The 23,732-nt window shown below is 36.7% G+C and overlaps 2 protein-coding genes across 2 annotated transcripts; both read left to right on the top strand.

Moving 5' to 3' along the window:
- Positions 1-3,444: 3,444 nt before the first annotated feature.
- LOC122089829 (two-component response regulator ORR9-like) lies at positions 3,445-4,812 on the top strand. The gene is made up of 5 exons (XM_042659537.1): positions 3,445-3,834; positions 3,957-4,057; positions 4,154-4,231; positions 4,353-4,423; positions 4,560-4,812. Exons 1-5 carry the CDS (start codon positions 3,732-3,734, stop codon positions 4,774-4,776), a joined length of 570 nt encoding a protein of 189 aa, XP_042515471.1. The 5' UTR covers positions 3,445-3,731; the 3' UTR covers positions 4,777-4,812.
- Positions 4,813-8,985: 4,173 nt separating this feature from the next.
- On the top strand, positions 8,986-23,170 carry LOC122089275 (homeobox-DDT domain protein RLT1-like). Its single transcript, XM_042658872.1, has 9 exons — positions 8,986-9,241; positions 14,283-14,390; positions 14,513-15,178; positions 16,568-16,650; positions 20,509-20,973; positions 21,070-21,120; positions 21,425-21,525; positions 22,253-22,317; positions 22,751-23,170. The coding sequence occupies exons 1-9, from the start codon at positions 9,235-9,237 to the stop codon at positions 22,765-22,767; spliced, it is 1,563 nt and encodes a 520-aa protein (XP_042514806.1). The 5' UTR covers positions 8,986-9,234; the 3' UTR covers positions 22,768-23,170.
- The last annotated feature ends 562 nt before the right edge of the window (positions 23,171-23,732 follow it).

Below are 23,732 nucleotides of genomic sequence, written 5' to 3'. Positions count from 1 at the left end.
TACAAACACACGATCTAAACATACCCTGTTCTCTATTTCTTGACTATGTTTCAATGCCTTAAGGGTTATTAATTAATTAATTTATTTATTTATTTATTTTCTCACATTTAGGGTGGAAGTTGGATTTGGGGACAAAGTTCGCACCTTCTTCGATTTTGGGAATAAAGGGTTTTTTATCTTAACGGGATAATTTGTAGCATGCATGTATGAGTTTTTTGAGGCAGCATCGAACCAAGTGACAAGATCACATAACCTCCACGTGTCACTCTTCCATATCACGCTACACGATGTATGGCATAGAGGATCCGCACCTATGGAATATCCAATTAAGCATTCGTAGTAAAAATCCACATATCCACTCTAGGTTGTCATACATCGAATTAGTAGCGTATGAAAACCCAAGATCAACATCTCGTATGAGAACCCAATCCCGACTTGGTTAGGGATAAGCCTGGGTTTGAGAGAGGCAAATTTAAAAATTTGTTCATTTTGAAGTAAGGACTGTCCTAAGGTGTCAATCAGTCTGGTTTCAATTATTTTGTTTGGTTTCGATTCGGTTCCAAATGCTGATAAGGTGAACCATAATCGAATTGAGAATCGATTTGGTTCCGTATTTAGATATTCAAACCGATTCAATTTGACTCAATTTGATTTCGGTTCCAATTCAGTTATGATATGTAGTTTTATACATCGGTTTTAATTTGATTATGAAAACGGTTCCACTTTTGAACCGTGACTGTGATTGACCAAAGGCCATAATGGGTACAAGTTATGGGCCTTATGGCCATTGCTAACTCCAAAATTATTTTACCTTATAAATATGCTTGTAAATATGTGATGATAAATTGTAAAAAACACTTACCACATAAATAAATAAATAAATAAAAAGAGCTTATAAAAAACAATCTTGAATGATAAGAGCAATTCAGTTTTGTTTCGATTCGAACCAATGGTTTTTGACACCTTGAACCGAAATCAAGCCGAATCAAATAACATTCTCACATATTCAAATAGAATTTGAACCGAATAAATTTGGTTTGATTTGATTTCGATTCGATTAATTTAGCTCAATTTTGATTTGAAATTGACACCTTTAAACTGACTAATAAACACTACAACAAATAAGCTCTACAGGGGCATTTTTAAACAACGCATTAGCTTTTTTTCTAACGAGCGCCCATTTATATTTTACACATAAAATACATCCACCCATATGAAAAAATCTGTTCCTTGATCTCATTCTATAGCCATGTAAATTCTTTATTGATTGATTGACTTTTCCCCTTTAAACTATCTCTTAGACAGAGAATGGTGTGGTCCAGCCATTTCAAAATCCAACAATTACAAACATTATTCTTCCAAGTCAAATCTAATCGTTCACCAAAGAATTACAAGATCTGCTTTTATTTTTCAAAGGGATTGCCAAATCTAGCTAGTATTATCTTTTAGATTACTAATCTTTATAAGAGTAATTCTCCTTTTCCTTCACTTCTACTTTACCATGTGTCCTTCCATCCCCAGTCCGGGTGCATGGAGAGAGGGTTCAAACTTAACAAGAGGAAGTAAACCTTTGGGCCATTTTCTCATCAAATTGATAAATGCCAAAATAAGAACTTGCTCCATCTCTCAAAACCAAATACATTTTTAAAATTCATTGAGGTCAATGAGAAAAGTAAGGGCCAATGATAACCATGATTTTGTTGATCTTCTGCTTGGACCTTTCTAGATTTTGGACCACGAGTTGAGTATCATCAAGTATCATAAATCAGATGGTTGAAATCATTTGACTAAATATGCTATTCAAAGTCAGATTACATAGTAGTCATTGCTCTCTCTCTCTCTCTCTCTCTCTCTCATCAATAAGATTTCAATAAATCAAAGGTTTTGATCATCAAATCATATTTGTTTTTAACAAGAGAGATCTAAATCGGATTGTTCGGAATTACACCACAAGTTTCATACTACTGAATACTACTGCCACCCTCTAAGAGAATGAAATGGTGTTGCAGCCAAACTTGCCTCCTGGAGAGCTATGTAACAGTATAACTTGGATTGGAACTCTTCTCCCCCTACATGTATCTCTCATCTTCTTTTTCATGATTGTAGTGGGACCTTGCTCCCTCGTTTATACAAATAAAATGCCAATTAAAAAAAAAATCTAGAAGGGAAAAAGATGGCAACCTCTAGAAATGGAATTTGTCATCCTCTTAATCTTTTACATAGGTATACTATGGATCTTATTTAGATTTGAAGATCAAACATAATGAAGGTTGATAGCGCACATTGAAAGGGTCGGTGGTACACTTGGACTTTGGCCTGGCAGTTTGCAATGCTTAGTGAAATACATGCCTGATTAATCACTTGATCAACTCCTCTCAAGTGTATCGGTATTTAGTTTGTACAAATTTTCTTATTTTATGTGGTCTACTATGTAATGGCCAATATGCCTTTGAACTTGGCTTTAAACTTGAAAAAAGAAAGAAGAAGAAGAATGGTGGGTTTAATCGGAAGCTATCAATCAGTTCATCTTTATAACATCAAAAGGGTCCCTCCTTCGGATCTTTGAAAATCAAAACTTAGTGTTGACCTCAATAACAAAGAAGATCTTGATGGGAGAAAGGGAGGAGGAAGAAACAAGCTGGTGGAACCCCATAACATTAGATGCATGGGTTATTAATGTCAAGAGGTGATTAGTTTAGAAGAGATAAGAAAGGCCTAGATTGGTAGGAGAAAGTTTGGATGAAATGGGATGGATGCAGCAGCATGGGGGCCTTCTCCCGGCTTGAGGAAGGCCATGGAAGGAGGATGGGGGATGTCCATGAGATCTGGAGTGACATTGAAGGCTTCGGAACTTCTTTTTGGAGTTCATGAATTACCTCTCTCATTTTTTAGAAAATTCTAATTTTTTGGTGCAAATGTCAAATTTTGGTAAAACCTAACAACAACCTACTTAGTAAACTTAAGATCATAGCCTACAAAATTATGGATAGAAAAGATCAAAATTATGGATAGAAAAGATCACAAACTATGTTCCGAAGTCACCTTTTAATTTAATATTATTGTTTTGAAATAAAAAAATCATAGATTTCTTTGCATAGCGGCACTTTACATGATTCCACCAGTTCCGAAAGGGCAAGGATCCAAATCCTCTCCAGTGCATATTGGTTGGCCGGCAGCACTGTCCTTGTCTGATTCGAGGAAAAGGATCCTTGACGTCACAGTATCTCTTTGAGGGATTTTGGTGGGATGCAGCACCACCTCCCACTCCGGGTGGGGATCAGGTCCCCACACGGCCCCCAACCCTATGCTTCCAGTCCAAAACAGATATGATTTTGATTTTTCTGAAGTAAAACTTATAATAAAAACCCAACAAAGCCATCACAGGGACTGGTTGGGGAAAAGTTTGAGAATTAAGAATTAAAAAACTCACAGGTTTATTATTATTTCTTGTTTTGAGAAAGAAAAAAATATATAGAAAAGAGGGTCCCTTGCTAGCTCGCTAATTCAAAAATCAAGTTGGAAGATTTGGTGAGATTTGGGATGAAATCTGGTCAGATCTTGCTTTCTAGGCTGTGGATTTTATATGGGTAGTATTTCAGCACAAATAGATTCTTCACTTCTCTCCTAGAACACATCGGAGCCATTCAATCAAGTCTAATTTCTTCCTCTTCCCCTTATTATTCCTCTGTTCTTCCTCTAGTCTCTGTTATTTGGATCTTTTTATCACTGAGATGGTTTTAGCAGCAGAAGCTCAGTTTCATGTTTTAGCAGTTGATGATAGCCTCATAGACAGAAAAGTGATAGAGAGGCTCCTGAAGAACTCATCATATGATGGTATGTCGATGAAATCTTGAGGAAAGAAAAAAGAGGAAACAGAGGGTTTCATTTCTGAGTTCTTCCCTACTGAACATTGGATTTTGATTGTTTTTTCTTCTGGGTTTTGTGATTTTGTGCAGTTACTACAGTGGATTCTGGGAGCAAAGCTTTAGAGTTTCTGGGTTTACATGAGGATAACCAAAGAAACTCAAACCCACCTTCTGTTTCTTCCCAGAATCAGGTTTAAATTTGTCTCTAACCTTCTGAGAAAGCCTGGATCTCCCCCCTCCCCCCTATTGGGTCTAGATGACTAATGTTTGAATTTTTGTTTTCACAGGAAATGGAAATAAATCTCATCATAACAGACTACTCTATGCCTGGAATGACAGGCTATGATTTGCTCAAAAGAATCAAGGTATGTGTTGTTTCACTTGTTCTCATTCTTGCGTTTTGTACTATCAGATCTGTAAATCTTTCCAACCTCATAAGTCTTATCTAAAGAAGCTAAATATATTTTCTATGGTTCTGTTCTACAGGATTCTTCATCCCTGAAAGACATTCCAGTTATTATCATGTCCTCTGAGGATGTACCATCTAGGATTAACAGGTAAAATGCAACTCAAGCTTCGCTCTCTTAAGCCTTTCTAATTTGAGTTTAGAAACTTAAATTTTTGAAAGGGAAATTGGTGTAGAAGTTGAAGAAGATTACTAAACTGCAATTATATTTTGTGGGTAATGATCAGATGCTTAGAAGAAGGAGCAGAGGAATTCTTTCTTAAACCAGTACAGTTATCAGATATGAAAAAGCTTCGGCCTCATCTTCTTAAGGGGAAGTTTAGGGAGCTACAACAACAATCACAACAACAGCCCAAGAACAAGAGAAAGGCCATGGAAGGTCTTTCAGGTGGCCTTTCACATGACAGAACTAGGCTAAGATACAGTGGCTTGATGGTTGTCTGACCAATAAATAGTACTGGAATTTTCTTTTTACTACAAGGAGGAAGGCCCATAAATTTTTTTCCCACACTACTTTTTTCGTTTTTCTTCATGCTTGATAACACAAGTCACAAGTAGAGAGAGAGAGAGAGAGAGAGAGAGAGAGAGAGAGAGAGATTTCCCTCTGCATATATTTTCCATGCCAAATTTTGGCTAAAATTCCAACAAAATTGTCTTTTGCTGACCCAGATCAATAATGCTTACATTGAAATATCACGCTTCCTTATCTTCAATCTTGTGTTAATAATTTTAAATTAAAACTTACTTGTACTGCAAAGAAATTGTGGTAGTAATATCAAATTGAAAGTAACTTACATTATAGAAGATTGTGATTTCTATAATTGATGTATGAAATTTTCTTATTTTGGATTCAATCCATATTGTATTTAGGATTATACAGTTTACTATATTTTCTATATTTTATCCAATGATATATAGGTTATATTTTATTTTATTATTTTTTTTTTTTTGCCAAAAACTAAATTTATTAAGCAAACTCAAGCTATGGAATAATTCTTGTTGAGGAAAGATAAGTTTACAGGAAATAAAAGGGTGGAGGGTGGAGGGTGGAGGGTGGAGGGTGGAGTGGGGGGGGGGGGGGTAGGTCACCATGTTCTAGAGAGGTGGAATTCCACTTGCAAAAGAATGTGCTTCCTTATTGGAGGATCTAGGAATGAAATTGAACTGAACATAAGTAAAATCTAAAGTTAAAGCTAGATATCATTCATAATGGAGCATATTGTCTAATCCAATGACGAGGACATCCCATCAGGGCCCCAATTAGACCTTTGCAGTCTGAAAACAATGCAACTTTTAAGAAACCAGCACTTTGGGCAAGCTGTAGGGCATCCTAAACTCCTTCAACTTCAATTAGAGCTGTTGAAGATCTCCCAACCAAATTTGCATTTTGCCGCAATAAAATTTTTACCTCTATGAAAAATGATAGCTCCTCTTCCTCTTTTCTTGGACTTTGAATTCTAGGCTCCATCTAAAAACACCAACACAACATTAGAAGTACAATAGGGAGAAAAAGGGTTTTTATTGAGTATATCTATGTGTAGACATGCTATATACATGTTAGTATATAGCATACTTACATTATATCTTATAAAAGTACATGTGCTCCTTTTTTTTTTTTTGGGTGCGCGGGAGAGATGGTGTGGGGGTGGGTGGGGGAGGTAGAATATATGGCCTCATATTCAATGGCCTAAATTTAATGATTATAATTTGACGAATAAAAATTTTTTTTTTGAAAGGGCCTTATTCATGGATGAACGAACAACTCAGCCGTTTTCATTTTCTTTTTATATAAGTTATTTTCCATATCACCATTAATCAAAAATTTGTTGGGAAAAGTTTGGCTGACTGTCTAAAGCCCGGGTCAGGAGCAAAGTCCGACATTGTTTTGGTTACATAAACTTGAAACTATCCTTTACCAAAGATTTTTCATTGAAATATAGTTATTTATTTATATATTATTTTTTAATTAAAAGATCACTAGATAAGGTTATATATAATCCATAACAAATAACCAAGTTTAATATAAGACAAAGGAGGGTTGTTTCTCTTCACCAATATCGAAAGGAAAATCATTTGTCTATCAATGGCTTTGAGAGTCTTGGGATGGATTTCGAAAAAAGCGAGGATATGGACTTAGTATAGTAAGTGGTTGAGTAATAATGTTCTTAGATGGTTGGGTGAAGGATTCTACTGATGGAGAAAAACTTTTTCCTAAAACAAAAAATGAAATAATCTCATTTGAATATAAAATTATGTAAATAACCTAGAGACATGAATAAACAATCAAAGTTGAAAGAGTAGGATTATAGAATTATTGTATCCACAATGCACAAAAGCAAGCATTTTTTTTTGCAAAAAGATTAATTATATTAAGAAGAAAATAGAAGAAGTAACTCCAACACAAGTTTAGGAAGCACCCCCTACCATTGGCATTGCCATCAACAGGAGAGCACTTTCCAATAAGCAAATAACACAAGACTACCCTAGAGAACCTATATCTAGGCCTTACATTGATAATTCATCTTGAGTTCCTCCAACATCTGAGATTCATTCAACCATAGTGGTTGAAATTGTCTTTTTCGCTGCTAATTTTGCATGCAAATCATAATTGAATTAGCTTCTCTGAAATAATGAGAGATTTTTCACTTGATCAAACTTAAGAATGATTGAAGAAATATCCAATTCTGCAACACAAACCATGGCTTAATCAATGATAAATGTGATATATCCCATCTTGCATGGCTGCATGCATGCACGCATGTCTTTTTCAGGTGGGCTTGGTGGAGTGGGCCGAATAAACCACAAGCTTATATTTTTGAACGTGAACTTCTATCATGGGCTGTAATACCTCGACCCAATATTCTCGGAAATTTAGGACAGGCTTGTGGCAGACATGGGATTCTACGCCTTAGGTTGCAGAATAGCAGGAACAATGGCTGCATTTAGTTGCAAGGGAAAGTAACGAAAAGTAAAAATTTAATTTGAAAAAGATTTTTTTTTTTGTAATTATTCTCCATCATGTTTAATATTTTAACTTCAAATCATTCTATTTTCGGTTATTAAATTTCATTTTATTTTATATTTATTTTTTGTTATAAATCATTTTACCTTATATCAAGGGATTGAAAAGTGAAATAAAAATTATATCTAAAAAATATCATTATTAATTATGATAAAAAATTTAAGCAATTCAAACAATCACGTTGGGTAATGATTTAAATTCTCTGTTGCCTTATTTTTAATTTCCTTTGCAACCAAAAGGAGTTAGTGGTCCTCTTGGTCCCTTCTGGCCCTCGGTGAATCATTTCTTGACTCCTTAACTGCTTTGTAGGGCTCTTGTATAACCTCTAGTGAGCCCCTTGCAAAGAAAAATAAAAAAATAAAAATAAATAAAAAAGAGTCAAAGAAATTAGAAAAAACAAAGATGATGAAAAAATAAAAAATAAAATTTAAAACTATGAAGAAAATTGGAAAAGTGATTAAAAAAAAAAAAAAGGTCTTACGAACGTGTATGTAGTATAAATAGTTGAGAGTGTTCTATTGCCTCTTTTTAGGTTTAACTAGTTGAGAGAATTATCGGGCACAACAAATTTATTTTTTCTCTCAAATTCGTTTCTTAAAATGACGAAACAAGTCTGACTTATTTCATCAAAGTTGATTTTAGAATTGTAAATAGATATAAATTTTGGTTTATGTTTCTAGAAACGGGTGAAATGGAACAATTTTATCAATCTTTTAGGCTGTTTTTTCATTTTTGGGAACAAGAAAACGCAGAATGATAGAAACATAACGTTATCAAAAACTGTGCCGTAATGTAGCAACAAAGTCAGAGAGGACAAGGACTTCATTCTTTCTTTGGTGTTAAGATTTCTTGGATAATTTTCCTTTCGCAGTTTGAGATTGGAGATGATGACAGAAAACTATTGCATGAAAAATTGGTTGGTTGGTTGGTTGAAGTTCCATGGCTCTTTTTTTTGTTTTTCGTAGAAATGCTCCGTCGCCCATTCACACCATAATTCATAAAATTTTATTAAAATAAACAAAACTCATAATCCATGAAGCTTCTTGGCTAGGGATTTTTAAATCTTGGGCATTAGATTGGTATGGAGATTGATACACATTTTGGATCAGTCTCTAACTGCCTTGATTAGTTAGTTTTATTATATATATATATATATATAAAATTGACTAGGTATCAATTATCAATATCGGTCTCAGCTAATTGAATATATCTAATATCAATACTTAGATCTCTATTCCCTCGTGCATCATCGTCGATTTCTTAAGTTTAATGAAAAAAGGGGCCAAAGAACTCTATTTGCTTGTTGCCACTGTGCCACCACACAGGCTAAAGGAGAATCATGCGGGAAGGCATGGGGGTGTAGTGAGGTCTTTTCATACCCTTTTGTGTCTTGGCAAGAAATAATAATAAAAAAAAAGAGACCATGAGAAAAAAAAAAAAAAAAAAACAATGAAGAGGGTTTTGAAGGTAGGAATAGGAGAATTAATTTTTTTTATTTTTTTTTCTTTATAGTGGGAAGAATTACATTTAAATGGCCATTATTTCTTACCTAGAAAACACAAAATTTCTTGTAATCCTTCATTCTCCTTATTTGTTATTTCTAATTTTGGTCTAAAAAAAAAAAAATGAAAGGAAGAAAAGATTCTTTCTCTCTCTCTCTCTCTCTCTCTCTCTCTCTCTCTCTCTCTCTCTGTCTCTGAAGAGGAAGAGTTAAGAGTAATAACTTGTATTCTTGTAACGCCAAAAAGGGTTGATGTAGTCTGTCTCTCTCTTTGCTATAATCTTCTTATGCATGACGTTTAGTTGTTTAATCTATTGAAGCTAGAGACAACGTAGATTCAACCTAGAACGGAGGAGGGAAGCCCTAGAAACTTTCAAAGATGGGAGGTATTTATCTTGTTCTTTTCAATCTGTGATCTCCTTGTCCTCGTATTAGTATTCTTGACATTGTCGTTTTAAATTTCTCAAGTTAGGAGTTTGCATTCCATTCGTTAAGTTATGCTTCTCACTTTCTGTTTGATTTTCTGTAAATTGGATAGTTCAATGTTACGAACTTCCATTTCTTCTTTTGATACCCTTTAGTCATCTTACAAGTTTGATTTCGTTTGATTTACCCTCTCCTGGTTCTTATTACCATAGCTGATTTCTGGGTGCTTATGCTCAAGTATTCTCCAAATCGTTTTGATGATCAGCACATGGAATCATAACTTTGTTTTGTTTTTGTGATGAGCACATGGGATCTTACCTATATTATGTTTTGGGGAGGGGGTTCATTAGCGATAAGACAGAAAAATAGGGAGATTGCTGTTGTTGTTGCGTCAAGTGATTTTGGATAATCTCTGTTACTTTGTCCCCGGAAACCATTTATTCCATGGCATGAATGGCATTTGTTTTAGCAGTGGCACCTGATTGGAAACTTGCATGATGGGTTGTCACTTTGATTGAATTGGTGAAATGGTTGGGTGGTGGTTATGAAACTGGAGCTTGTGGAGATCTGTTTAGATAAAATAATTTCTACATCACTGCATATTTGGATGTCTCTTATCTGTTGAATGAGAAGAAGGGTTTGGTTGTTGGAAAATTATTTTTTTTCCATTCAATTAGAATGCTGCTTATTGTTGTCAGAGGGAGAATGAGCTTAGGAAAGAGCATTACCTGAATAAATATATTACTAAATATATTACCTTATCAAACCTTCTTTTGCCTGTGTACCTTTTAGCAATGGCACTTCTCAGCATTTGCTATAGCTAAATTTTTAGACCTGAACACTCTTCAGGATTGTGGCTCAATTGCATGAATTTCATATAGGAAATTATGTTTTGAAGAATCATTTGAACATCGTCAGAGTATGAACCAAAAAAGGTTCGAAGCTTACAGAGGTATAAGCATTAGATTGTGCTTCTTCTAGTACAATCTGCGGAGTTGTACCCTGGAAGTGGATCGGATCCTATCTTCACCTCTAACATCTAACCACTTTTTTTTTGGGTAGAAAACATCTAACAGCTTACTGCTGACCATCTTACCTATACAGAAAATATCAGCTAAAGAACATGTGGACTATGATATTCTTTCCCACATCCAGCCTCCTCAAGTCATCTGTAAATGGTTTTAGAATTGTCACCTAGTTTTATGATATTATATTGGAAAATTTGAAGTACCATGCATGATTGTGTAGGCTAATGATTAGCATTATGCTACTTGACTCTGAAGAAGAGGGGCAACATGCCTTAAAACCCGAGTCCCTGAAATACATGAGAAGTGGAAGGGATATGGTAGACAACTGAGTTGCTAGATCGTGTCTCCTGCTCTATGCAGTGAAAACCCATGCATTTCCACCATATCATGAAAAGTTTCAGCTATCACAAGGGAACTATTATGATTCAAATGAAGGGCTTGTGTGCAATTTTTCTGTCTGGGAAGGAGATTGTTAGTTACATCAAGGGGCTTCAGGATGGCTGGCGGGGGGGAACATGAACTCAATTACTAAAACATCTGACATGATTTGGAGGAGATGCAACATGCATGGAGAACTGATCTTTGAGTATGTTGCAATCTGTGTTGCCGATATGGAGACAGTTGACTGTGAAGCTTTTGGTTGTACTGTGTACTTGAAAGTTAGAAACATACATGAGATAATTTAATGATTCTGTATTTTGTTTGCCTTGGGAATAGAGCCAATTAATTTATAAATGAATTATAGTTAAATGTACAGTGGAATATATCTGAAAAGGAGGAGTTATAGAATTTCTTGAGACTCCATCAACAGATCTAGGCGTCTAGCAGGGCCTTTGGCTTTGCTATGATGAAACTTTTTAGTGGGATCACCAAAGGTGAATTCTCACAAGGAGGTACACTGTATCCTGACCGTACATTTTTTTTTGCTGCACCTAATGGAGTTTGTAACCTCTTCCATCGATCTTCGAATTTAAAATTTGATGTTCCTTGTTAATCCTGGTCCTCTCAGCCATAGTTGTCACGGCGACAAGGCGAACCAAGGCGGTGGAGGGTTGTCCAAGCGCTTAGGCGAGAAGGCGCACGCCTTGAGGTGAGCAAGGCGACCAATTGTTATTTTTTATTTTTCTTATTTTCTAACATTATTTAGTAAGCTATATATACCTTGTATCATAAAAAATCAAAATTATGCAACATCAAATCATTAAAAATCAACATTTAGCCGTATTAAATCATAAAAAATTAACATTAAGTCATATTAAGTTATAAAAAATCAAAATTTAGAGGAATGCTCTGGTTCTATAATAAGTTTGACTGGTCAAATGATATTATTTTTACATGAGACTTTTTGTATCAGTTATAATATAAAACCAGCTTTCCAACAAGTCTAAGATTACTTAAATCTAAGTTGTAATGACAAAGTTATGTTCCAGTCAAACTTATTTTTAAGTGCGCGAATGCTGTTAAAATCGCCTGAACGAAAATAATCTTATGGATATCAAAACAAAAAATTATTTTACCGGACTTTTGGTTTTTAGCAATGTTTTAACATGATAGAATTTATAAAATTTTCATAATTGAGAAAAACTCTAGCATTTAAAAGTTGAAAATCGCCCCTATAACCAAAATCCAGTTTTTCTTTTTGTACTGGGGGGGTTGACTTTTTATCCTTTTGGAATTTGATTTTTAAACTATTTTTATTGGATTCAAATAGGGGGTATTTTCTTATTTATGAATAATATCTTAAGTAAATGAAATAACAAATATAAAAAGCATTTATTTAAATGATATTTGGCATAAATAAGTGCCAAAACATAAGGCGATATGCAGTGCAATAAGGCGACTGTCGCCTAGGCCCCAGGCAAACTACTTGGACGCCTAGGCGTCGCAGCATTTCAAGATCCTTTAGAGATAGCTTAGGTGATATCCCATTTTTATACTTAGGAAAATATTGTCTGAGAGGAGCCGAAAACATCTAAAATTAAAAGAAAAATAAGCATAAACTTTGGTGTGGGATTAATAATCCTGGCACTCTAAACTATGAATTTGTTGAGATACGTAGAAGATGCACAAACATTAAAGATAGTTCAGAGCCTAAGTTTTTCAAGACGTTAACTTAGAGTTCAACAAACATATGAAAATCAGCATAAGCAAGTTGGTCGAAAACAACTGTGGATTGTTCTATATTTGACATTTTCTTGGGTATTCAATTTAGGGGACTTAAAGTGGGATGGATGAAGGGAAGAGGTGTCTTCGAAGTGTTGTGTGACCCGATGATTTCCTTTAAAATTGAAGGAAAATTCTATAGGACAGTCGTTTGACCGACTATGATGTATGGGGCGGAATGTTGGGTACTTAGGTAGTTAAGGAGCGTCATATAGATAAGCTAAGTGTAGCAGAGACGAGGATGTTGAAAGATGTGCGGAAAAAACTAGGAAGAATAAAATAAGGAATGGCCATATTAGAGCTGCTTTGGGAGTTGCCCTAATTCATAATAAGCTCTGAGAAAGTCATTTGAGGTGGCATGACCATATTCAATGTAGGCCTTGGGATGCGCCAGTAAGGAGGAGTGATCTGTTTTAGATTGAAGGAACTAAAAGAGTTAGGGGCAGGCCTAAATTGACCGTAGGAGAAGTAGTGAGGAAAGCCATGCATAAGTTTAGGTCCTGTCTCAAGTATGACCTCGAATAGAGCTGATTGGAGGGTAAGGATCCATGTAGCCGACCCCATTTAGGTGGGATTTTATTGAGTGATTGTTGTGTCCCTTTCCTTTTATTATTATCATTATTTTTTGTCCTTGCAATGTCTCAAGTATGACCTCGAATAGAGCTGATTGGAGGGTAAGGATCCATGTAGCCGACCCCATTTAGGTGGGATTTTATTGAGTGATTGTTGTGTCCCTTCTTTTTTGAGTGATTGTTGTGTCCCTTTCCTTTTATTATTATCATTATAGGCTGAGTTGTTGTCAATTTCGAAGACTTATGAATGGAGTATCTTTACTACTTGATAATGTTGATGAAGATAGGGGATACTAGCATTAATGTTGGTTTGTGTGCTTTAAGCTAAGGGTCTCAGCCCATGTACCTTGCCCAAAGGTGCCTAATTATTAATTGGGTAGGGTAGGGTAGGGTAGGGTAGGGTAGGGTAGGGTAGCTGCTGTAACCAAGCCAATTCAAAATTGGTGGGTTTGGGCAACTTGCCTTTGAAACAATTCTTTTTTTTTTTTTTTAAATCATAAAATCAATGCATGGGCAATAGATCCAGTCCAAAAAATTATGGGCTTCTCTAGAGGCCACTAATCTATTTGAATCCAGCCCTTAAAGGACATGTTAAAATGGGAAGAATTCATGAGCAGTTAGTAAATATCGAAACAAATAAATAGGTTGCACAGTCTCCTGATCTGATCTGACTAGTTAAATAGGAGTACTTGTGAAAAGTAAGTTGGGATAAACTGTTCTTGCAATTCGGATCCATTTCTTGTGTGATGCCTCTAATGCCTTGCTACTTCATTCTTCTATCAGTACTAAGATCATGATATATAATATAGAGGAAGAATAGGATACATAGGATTGTGTATATTCAACTCTATAAGAATTAAGAACATGAGAAATAGCCCAAGCCAACCGAAGAACCCAACAAACATCCTTGAGTCAAATCAATGCATTTGCAAAGATAGCTCAAAGAGACACAATAACGTCATCATTTATCTATAGAAATTCCAAAATTAGGGAATCAATATCCATGCATTTCCTCTGCATATTATTGACTAAATTTCTCATATGATCTTTCATGTCTGTGTCCTCCGAGGAGACCATTCTTCCCCCATCTTTTATTTTTCCTAAAATTTGTGATTTCATTGGATACCATCTATCTGACACTCAACAGAAAGGCCAGAGAAATTACTCTTTTTATTTTTCCTGGCACCATTGTTTTTTTCAATGTTTTACTCGTTTGATTTCCATTATCAACATTTCAGAGTCCGGTGATACTCATTCTGAAGAGGAGAGAGTCCTTCCAGACAAGAATAAGAAAAGAAAGGTCAAGACGCCATCCCAGCTTGAGGCTTTAGAGAATATATATAGTGGTATTGATGCTCCTCCTTTTTCTCTTTTATATGTATCTATAATTTTATCTACTGTGTTAGTGTTAAAATTGTGGCCTTATTATCAAGACAAACTTAGACACAAACATTTTTATGTTTTCCAGAACATAAATATCCCACTGAGTCGATAAAGGCGCAGCTTGCAGAAGAAATAGGATTGTCAGAGAAACAGGTATCTGGATGGTTTTGCCACAGAAGGTTGAAGGATAAAAAATTAAGAGAGGAAGCATGTGCCAATGGAAGACAAGATCTTTCAAGTGGTGTTATACAGGAGCATGGTAGTGCACTTAGGCAGGATTCATGCAGCAGCACCAAGCAAGGTGACCATAGGCATTTTGACCCAAGGGAAGTGGAAAGTCGAAGGCTCTATGGCCAGGATTTTCCAGCAACAGACATCAATTACAAGACTAGGGGTCAAAATATGCGAACTGGACATTATGGTACAGGGGACAATACATCTTCGGGAAGTAGCTCAGCTTCACAGGACAGGTTACTTCCTGTTAGAGGGGATCCATATGATATTGAACCATCAAGATACCATTCATGGAATAGTAACTATATCTTGATGGGGATGAGGGGTGTGCAGAACAGAGGATATAAGTTGGAGTCAGGATATTTGAACTTGCAGGATGAGGTTGAGCATGCTGCTATCACGGCTGTTAAGAGACAATTGGGTAGGCAGTACCAGGAAGATGGTCCACAGCTTGGTATTGAATTTCAGCCTCTTCCTCCTGGTGCATTTGAGATACCAGTTAGTGATACAGTCCATGGTAATAAAACATTCTTTTGATGGAATCACATGTAATACTCCCTTACATAGGAGTTCCAGACTTTTCACGTTTATTAGAAGTTGAATTTTTTTACCTCGTTCCGTTCTGTCATCACTGCTTTGATTGCGTTTGATGTTACCATCATGTAACTTTGTGTTATTAATTGCCATTAAAGGAACTTTATGTTTCTATGTTGTATCTGTTGTGTCATGGGGAAGTAATTGGACTTCTTGCTTCTTGAATGTAGTGAGTCGCACTCCCAGCTGAACAAAGGGAAATTGAGGCAGGTCTATGTTCATTAGAGTGCTGAGAACAATTTGTTTCAGTAAGCTGGGCAGCAGGAATGTCTAGTTTAAGTTAATACTTAAAAATTTAAGATGTATTTATAGATTGAAATAACATTGAAACTAAATATTAGAGCTTACAAGATCCAAAAGCAAGAAATATCTGTGATAATAACTTGTGGCTTTGCAATGGGGTTGACAAAGCAGGTCTGGAAATTTTTTTTGGGTTGGTTCTCGATGGGTCCCTACTCGGGCGCAATGGTAGGTTGCTCCATTGTGACCTAGTGGTCACGGGTTTGAGTTGGGAAACAGCCTCTCTGCTAAGCGAGGGTAAGTTGCGTACATTCTGACCCGCCCAAGACCCCACATTGGCGGGAGCCTCGTGCACTGGGTACTCCCTTTATTCTCGATCGGCTCCACATGGTATTGCTGGTGGATCCAGTTGCGTCATCCCATATTGGAGAGCACAATAACATATGGTAGGCTGCTGAAATAGTTCAGGGGGTTGGTTTGGCTGTTTGGGTTTTGTTATATGTTTGGTCCATCAAAGGTTGGGTCCTCTGTGTAGTTTATTAATTGAATTGATTTCTGAGTCGCAGTAGGAGTCCTTAATTGCAAATCAGTGGCGATACCTACATATTTTGCCCTTACATTCTAATTTATCATATATATTTTTTAAAACTGATTCTTTTCTTTGTCACAGTTTTAGAATCATTTAAACATATACGAGTATTAGATTTTATTTTTCGGGGTGGTGGGTGGTTGGGGGGGGGGATATGTAACAATTTATATTGACAAAGAATACCAAACCTCCAAGGTAAGGCAAATCCACAAGAACTTTACTACAATTACAGCAAAAGACCCTCACTTGCAATACAATTACAATGTATTTCTGTATAACCATGATGTTCATGTTCTATGTATAGACTTACATTTGAAAAAAAAAAAAAAAAAAAATGAAAGACAGCTTAGGAACTGCACATTTTTTTCTCCCCATTTTCCTTGACCCAAAGGTCACGTTTTTCTTACTTGTATCTCAAATATGAATTCCTAATGTAAAAGGTTTCTGGGTTTCATATATTTCTTGTATTTATACTCTTTGCAGAACCATTTAATGTCAGTGATCCCGTTCAACGGGATTCTCAGAGCATTCGAAGAACCTCTATCAAAGAACATGGTCTTAACATGGTAAGTGCACCTTCTATGAGGTTCTTCTTGTACTTTTGTTGAATGTGTATGAAATGACTTTCTTTATGTGATTTAGTAAACACATCGTACTTCATGAAAGCAATCACATACTTAAAATTGTGATGCTTTGTTACTTGGCAGAAGCAACTTTCTTTACATTAACATCAGTCTTGTTTTGTATCAGTGGATGCTCCTCATTTTCAATCACATTTGTTCTTTGCTCCCTCCTCCCTCCACATTTTTGATAGATTTCAACCATACCATTCTTAGAAGAATGCATGTACTTATCGAGTCTTCTGTAAAGGTGGCAGAAGTATGGAATTTTTTGTCCCCCCTTTTCAATACTCTTGGGTGCTTCAACTGAAGAAGCATAATACTCTGCATTGTATAGCTGAAGGACACAGAAGTAAAGAATAAGGAGTGTGTTTTATCAAAGCTAAAATTTTCGTCTTCTAGATGGCCTATTCAACTTAATATGATTGCTTCTCTCTCAGAAGGGCGTACCCAGTGCATGAGGCTCCCGCCACTGTGGGGTCTGGAGAGGGTCAATAATGTATGCAACATTACTCCCGCTTTGCGAAGAGGCTGTTTCCCTACTCAAAGTTGCAATGGAGCAACCTTACTGTTGCATTGAGGCCCGCCCTCTTATCAAATCTCAAATTTTTGCTATGCATTTCCAAAGAACTAATGGATGTCTTCTCATAATTCAGCCTTGTCGCAATTGGAATGTTAGATCCTTGTAGATGGCCCTAAGTCGAAAAATATGTTTGCTTGTGGATTGAAGATTTCTTAACCCAGCTTCGAATGACATTATGAGATCTTTGCATGACCAAAAACCTTTTCATGTTATGGAACAATTTCTTTGTCATTAGTTACCCATGTGAACTTATGGAAATGCATTAATGTAGTGATTTTTAGTGATCAGCAGAACTTGGGGTTGACATTTTCTACTCAAGAACCTTACAGCTAGGATTTGTCTCTGTCATCAAAGTTCTAGATGAGCCTAGGAGTCAGCATTATCAAACAAACCCGGATGCCCTTGATGCAGATGCACACCCATGGACCAATTCAAACCCATCTGGGTATCTAAACAGAGATGAACCGGATCCATATTTGAGTGTTTGGAATCTAGTAGGATTTAGGAATATAATATATTTTATTTTTATTTCATTCACTTCACTTTATTTTAGAAAGTAAGATAGGTTGGTTATAATAGAGTTGATTTCCTAGTTTCCTTTTAGGATTTGTTTCCACGTTAGAGTCTTTTATTTACCTATTTATATGCTTGTAATTGATTGAGAAAGATAGAGAGAATGAAAGTTGAATTGAGTTGAGTGTTTGTGAGAGTGTGTGTGATTCTCCTTCCCCCCCCCCCCCCCCTTTTCTTAGTGCAATTTGTCCCTCTCCCATGCAACTCTGAGTTTTCTCAGGGGTTTCTTCCTTTCCCCTACCAGCCCCTCCGTCAACTTCGTATTAGAGCCAAAGGATGTCCATTCTTTCACCTTCCACCTCTCTTCTTCCCTCCCCAAGAAGACAAAAGAAAAGAAAGAGAATTAGAAAAAAAAAAAAGAGAATTTATTCTGTCCAGAGAAGAGTCGACCATCCCTTTCTCATCGCCCTCCTCTTTATCCCGACTTCTTTCGATCGAACCCCTTCTCAGGGTTCCGTCAGCAAAAAAAAAGAGAGAAAAAAAAAAAGGAGAAGCGAGAGAAATAGAGAGAAAAGAGAGGCAGAGGCAAAAGAAAAGAAAGAGAATTAGAAAAAGAGAAGACGAGAAGAGAGAGAGAGAGAGAGAAACAAAGACATAGCTGGTTTTGAAGTTCCAGCTGCGAGGCGCCACCTCCATCGAAGTCGCAACCCCACACTGATCATCGAAGTTCCTTGGTCAGTTTTTCCACGCGGCAGCTTCATCGAACCTCTTGCACCACAGTTCCTGGCTTCGGTTTCCTTCGACAGAGCAGAAGGCCCTTGCTGGTCTCTCGTCTCTAAGTGGAGAAATTCCTTTTGTCGGTACATTAGCCCCAACTCCCTTTTACTTGATTACATCATCAACCAATTTTCTTTTCCTTGGTTACCCTTACCTATTGCATCTTATTCACCTTGGTCCTATTTTTTTCTTTGGCTTCCAAATTTGCCCCTCCCCTCCTTACATAACCATTGTGCTTTCCAATCCACTCCAAATTCTGCCATCCTTTAAAAGGAAAAAAGAAAAAGTGCACCTCCATATTTATAGTTCTACCACCCACTTGCGTAGTGGATTTGTGTCTTCTTTTGTGAGGCCCATAGTAATTCTACACCAACTTTGGCCACGGAATCTTTTGTGTTCAAGTTCAAAGTTCGATTGCCCAATGGAAAACTTGCTACTTTTTTGATTGACGAATGACTAACTGGCAATTTCGTCTCAAGATCTGTGGTGAATATGCTGTCAAAGACAAATCAGATCATCGTCGACTCAGAGGATGATGTATTCATTGAGTTCTCTGTTTCTCAATATTTTGACGGTGCTTTTTGTGAAGTGTTTGATTCTTTTCAGCATATTATTAAGTCAAGCTGAGGTTGGTTAGAAGAACAACATGGCATCCTTGATTGTGATAAAAATTTGTGCACCATCCGGCCTTTCCACATGCTTCAAAAATTTGTTCTTCATGGATCGGTTGACTCAAAGAAGGTGGTACCAACAATGCAACCACGGGAAGAATTGAATGAGTCAACACAAGAGGAAGACCATCTAGTTGTGGAATAGTAGAGGCACCGGAAAATGAGAAGATCGTGGATCAAGAAGTAATGATGGACATCGGTATAGAGCCAGCTATTCCCCATCATGAGTTTGTTCTCCCCCATGATTTTCCCGACTTGAATACACCTCCACAACTTCATCATATCTTGGATTTTATTCGTGTTGTAGGCACAGAGCAATTCACCACCACTCGTGAGCTTTTATTGTTACCCTTCTACAGAACTCGTGGACAAGTTTTTTTCAACACCTAGGGAGTTGATGTTGATGCACACCCATGGATCGATTCAAACCCATCTAGGTATCCAGACATAGATGAACCAAATCCATATTTGAGGTTTTGTAATCTAGTAGGATTTAGGAATATAATATATTTTATTTTTATTTGATTCACTTCACTTCATTTTAGAAAGTAGGATACGTTGGTTTAATAGAGTTGGTTTCCTAGTTTCATTTTAGGATTTGTTTCTATGTTAGAGTTTTTTATTTTCCTATTTATATGCTTGTAATTGATTGAGAAAGATAGAGAGAATGAAAGATGAATTGAGTTGAGTGTTTGTGAGCCGTGTGTGCGATTCTCCTTCCACCCCCTCTCTTTCTTGGTGCGATTTCTCCCTCTCCCCTACAACTTTGATTTTTATCAGGGATTTCTTCCCTTCCCTTACCGGCCCTCTGTCACCCTACTTTTCTGCATGGCTTATTTTTCATGTTTGCTCGATTGGATATTCTGTTCAAATCTTTGTTTGAGTTGTATTGCCATGGCTCAGATGGAATTTGAGAAAACATTTAGATGCATTAATTTTAAAACTTTTTAAAATTAATTCTCTTCTGGATGATAATGTGGTGCCACAAATTATAGTTGGTTCTTTTTCAAAGCTGAATTTTTGGGGGCTTGCTTGGACTGATGACATCTGGACGTTATGAAGCAACTTATATATTCTTGTTAACTGCTGGCTTGCATCATATCTAATAAGTTGTCTTGTCAAAACCATTTATGGGTTAATTTCTGTTTAATTGTATATCTAATCATTGCACTACTGGTGTCTTATTTTCTACAACATTTTTTTTGTTCTCAGATGGCATGTATTATATCAACTGACTTTTCAGTTTCTCTAATCCTCCAGAGATGTGACAGATACAATTCCAAGTTGCATAATCAAGGTCCATATCAAGGAGCCCAACTTAGAAGAAACGTGTGGGAGTCTGATCCCAGGCCACTGAAACCGAAGTCTTCTGTCACCAATTGCAGTAATCATGCCCCTGCCTGGAATTCTGCCTTGGATTTTGATGAAGATTCCATTGGGGAAACCTCTGGTTTTAGCTGCAGGAGGGACCATGGGATTAGGTCTAAGCATGTCATGGAGGGAATGAGATCAAATTTTGCCACAGATCAACATCTTCACCTTTACAGAGAAAAAGTCATCACAAGTGAATCATCATATCCTCGGTTGGATAACTATGATAGTGCTAGCCCTCATTTGTTTCAGAGGAGGGAATACTTTGAGTCTAAGCCTTCCAATTTGGAACTTGTAGGCAATGAATCTCTTGATAATATAGACAGAGGAAAGTCTAAGATGCCAAAATTCCGGGTATTACATTACACTTCGCTTTTATTCAGTTACAGACGTTTCATGACAAGAATGTTTGGTTTCATAGTGGGTCATTTCTGTTCTGTTTCCATGCAGGATGAAAGGGTCTATGGAGAAAGGAGGACGAGTAAGGAGTATGGCAATCAGGTTCAATTAATCATGCAGCCAAAAAACTAAATTTGCTTATGATATGTGTTCTGGGGTTCAGAACCTAATTGAGGGTGGACCCTGGTGCAACGGTAAGGTTGCTCCATATTGACCAAGTGATCATAAGTTCAAGTCAGGAAACAGCCTCTCCGTGAGGCAAGGATTAGGCTGCATAAATTATGACCCTCCCCAGACCCCGCAGTGGAGGGAGCCCTGTGCACTGGTTGTCTCCTTTTAGAACCTATTTCAGTTATTTATTTATTTGGTTTTTCTTCTGACACCTGTTTTTCCTGTATATGTGAAGATTGCTAGGACAATCAGACATGATGAATTTTTGCCACGAGACAATGTATCGGAAACACCATCTCCTCGGGCATTGCTGCCATGGGCAAACCAGATAAAAGGGTTAGTGTCACAAGCAGGGAACTTAATAGAGTTATAAGTTGATCGTACATTCTATGTACTTGTGCTTATGTTTTGTCTATATTCTTTCCAATGGATTAGTGGGACAAAACTAAACTAAACTAAACTACCATATACTTCCTATTCTGAGAGTTCGTTTTAGATTGGTGGTTAAAGAAATTTATTAAAATGAAAAAAGACCCACATAGATGAGGGATGTGAAAGATGATAGACCATAGTACAGAAAACAATCTCCTTCAAAATGAACACTCAAGGTGCTTCCAACATACATTTTGCTATTTCACCTACCAATTCTGAAATACTTCCAATAGGGTATGGTGCAATCAAATTTAAATTCTTGTATGTAATTAAATATTATTGTGGATGCCTAACCTTGCACTGAACTCATACTTCGACCGTGATGCCCCAATTACAATCTGAAAAATGAGAACCTTTACAAGTTTGAGTAATCTGATATGTTCTTGTAAAACTAATTTGTTATATGCAGTGATTGCTCCTCTCTATTTGTAAAGTTTTAGATACTGGAAAAAGGAAATGGTATGTCATTGGTAAAAAAAATCTTTCAGAACCAGTTATAACTTATCCTGCTTCTAGTTGACTATGGCCTCAGATTTCTTTCTGTGTTTAATCCTTAGATCTCATATCCCAAGATATATTACTTAAATTTTCTTTTTCTTTGATTCTGACATTGAAGCTTCAAATCTTCTAGGTCTGCTGTGGAGACCCCAACCAGTTTCAGTGAGGATGAAACCGAGGAAGCTAGTTCTTCCACAGGTTAGGAAGAACCTGCAGTTTTTTGAAATCCCCACCAGCATTGTATAATGTGTAAACAGTGTCAACATGAGGGTTGGTAGGGTTAGTAACCTTGACAGTTTTTCTAGACCAGAACCAAAGAGAGGACATGGATGGTAGGAAAAGAAAGGGTATTTATGGGATTGTAGCTTGTTGAATTGGAAAACCATAAGATGTTTCCATCCCTACATTGGGTGCTTTTGCATGTCATTTTTGAAGCTAAGAGAGAAACATTGCAATTCATCGCAGCGAAGTAATGTGTGCCCTTCTGCCCCTATTCTTGATGGCTTTTTATTTCATTCCACCCCCTCCTTTTTCGTTCACCTCTCCACCCACCCTTTCTGTGAGTATGTATATAGTGATTTGCTGGTATTTCTGGAACAAAATCAGTTCATTTATGGTTGTACCTTTACAGCCAAGGTCAAATTATGAAGCTGTTTCACAACCATGCCATCTCTATTCAGACATTGACGCATGAAATTGCAGAGGCTTACCAAGGGATCCATCGTTCAGAGAACTCAGATTTGCTGACTTCGGCATTTGATCGGTGGCAGACTTGCTTCTTAGAATGCTGTAAGGAATGTTCTTGTACTTTCCTCATCATTCACTGTTCTAGGTACTTTTCTATCTGTTATTTGATTGTAACATAACCATAACAACTTTGCATCTTTTGACCATCCATCCAGCCCCTGCATGTTGTATGGGGACAAGGTCGTATGTAATTATAATTAATACTTTTCTCGATTGGCCAACCTGGAGATTAAATTTAGTCCCAGGGTTCACAGTGGACGTTATTCATCTTGCCATCTCAAGCACTTCCTGGTCTATGAAACAATAATTGTCACCACTACTGCCCTTTTCTTGATTTCTTGGTGGATAAGCCCTGATTTCTTGAGTTTAGGGAGAGCCCCGGAGTTGGCCTGGGTCAGGACCTGGCCCTTGGTTTTTCATATTGGCTCTAGCGTCCAAAGTGTAGAGCAGGAGTGAGAGTGAGAGTGAGAGTGAGAGTGAGAGTGAGATTGAGGGCATGAGAGCGTTTAATGGGAATATTTCTCAAGAGTTTGAGAGCCCTTTTAGAGGAACTTATATACTATAGTTTTGAGTAGCATTTATAGAACACCTTATTGTCGCCAATGTGGCGCATTAAGATGTTTTAACTTTCTTTTAATTGCGCTTGTTTTATTTTTAATAGTTATTTAATACAGTATTTAATGTAGGGATGGAAAAAGTGTTTTGAAAGAGTTGAGTGTTATTTAATGCCGTTTTTATGTGAGATGATAGGATTTAACCTTTATTGAAAAATAAAATGTTTACTAGAAGGCAAAATGTAAGTTTACAATATTGGTTACAATAAGGTTTTTTCTCATTATTTATTAGGAAATATAATTAAAAGAAAT

Source organism: Macadamia integrifolia, chromosome 9, assembly GCF_013358625.1.
Source record: "Macadamia integrifolia cultivar HAES 741 chromosome 9, SCU_Mint_v3, whole genome shotgun sequence".
NCBI classification, from domain to species: Eukaryota; Viridiplantae; Streptophyta; class Magnoliopsida; order Proteales; family Proteaceae; genus Macadamia; species Macadamia integrifolia.
This window is presented reverse-complemented; position numbering and strand designations above follow the sequence as displayed.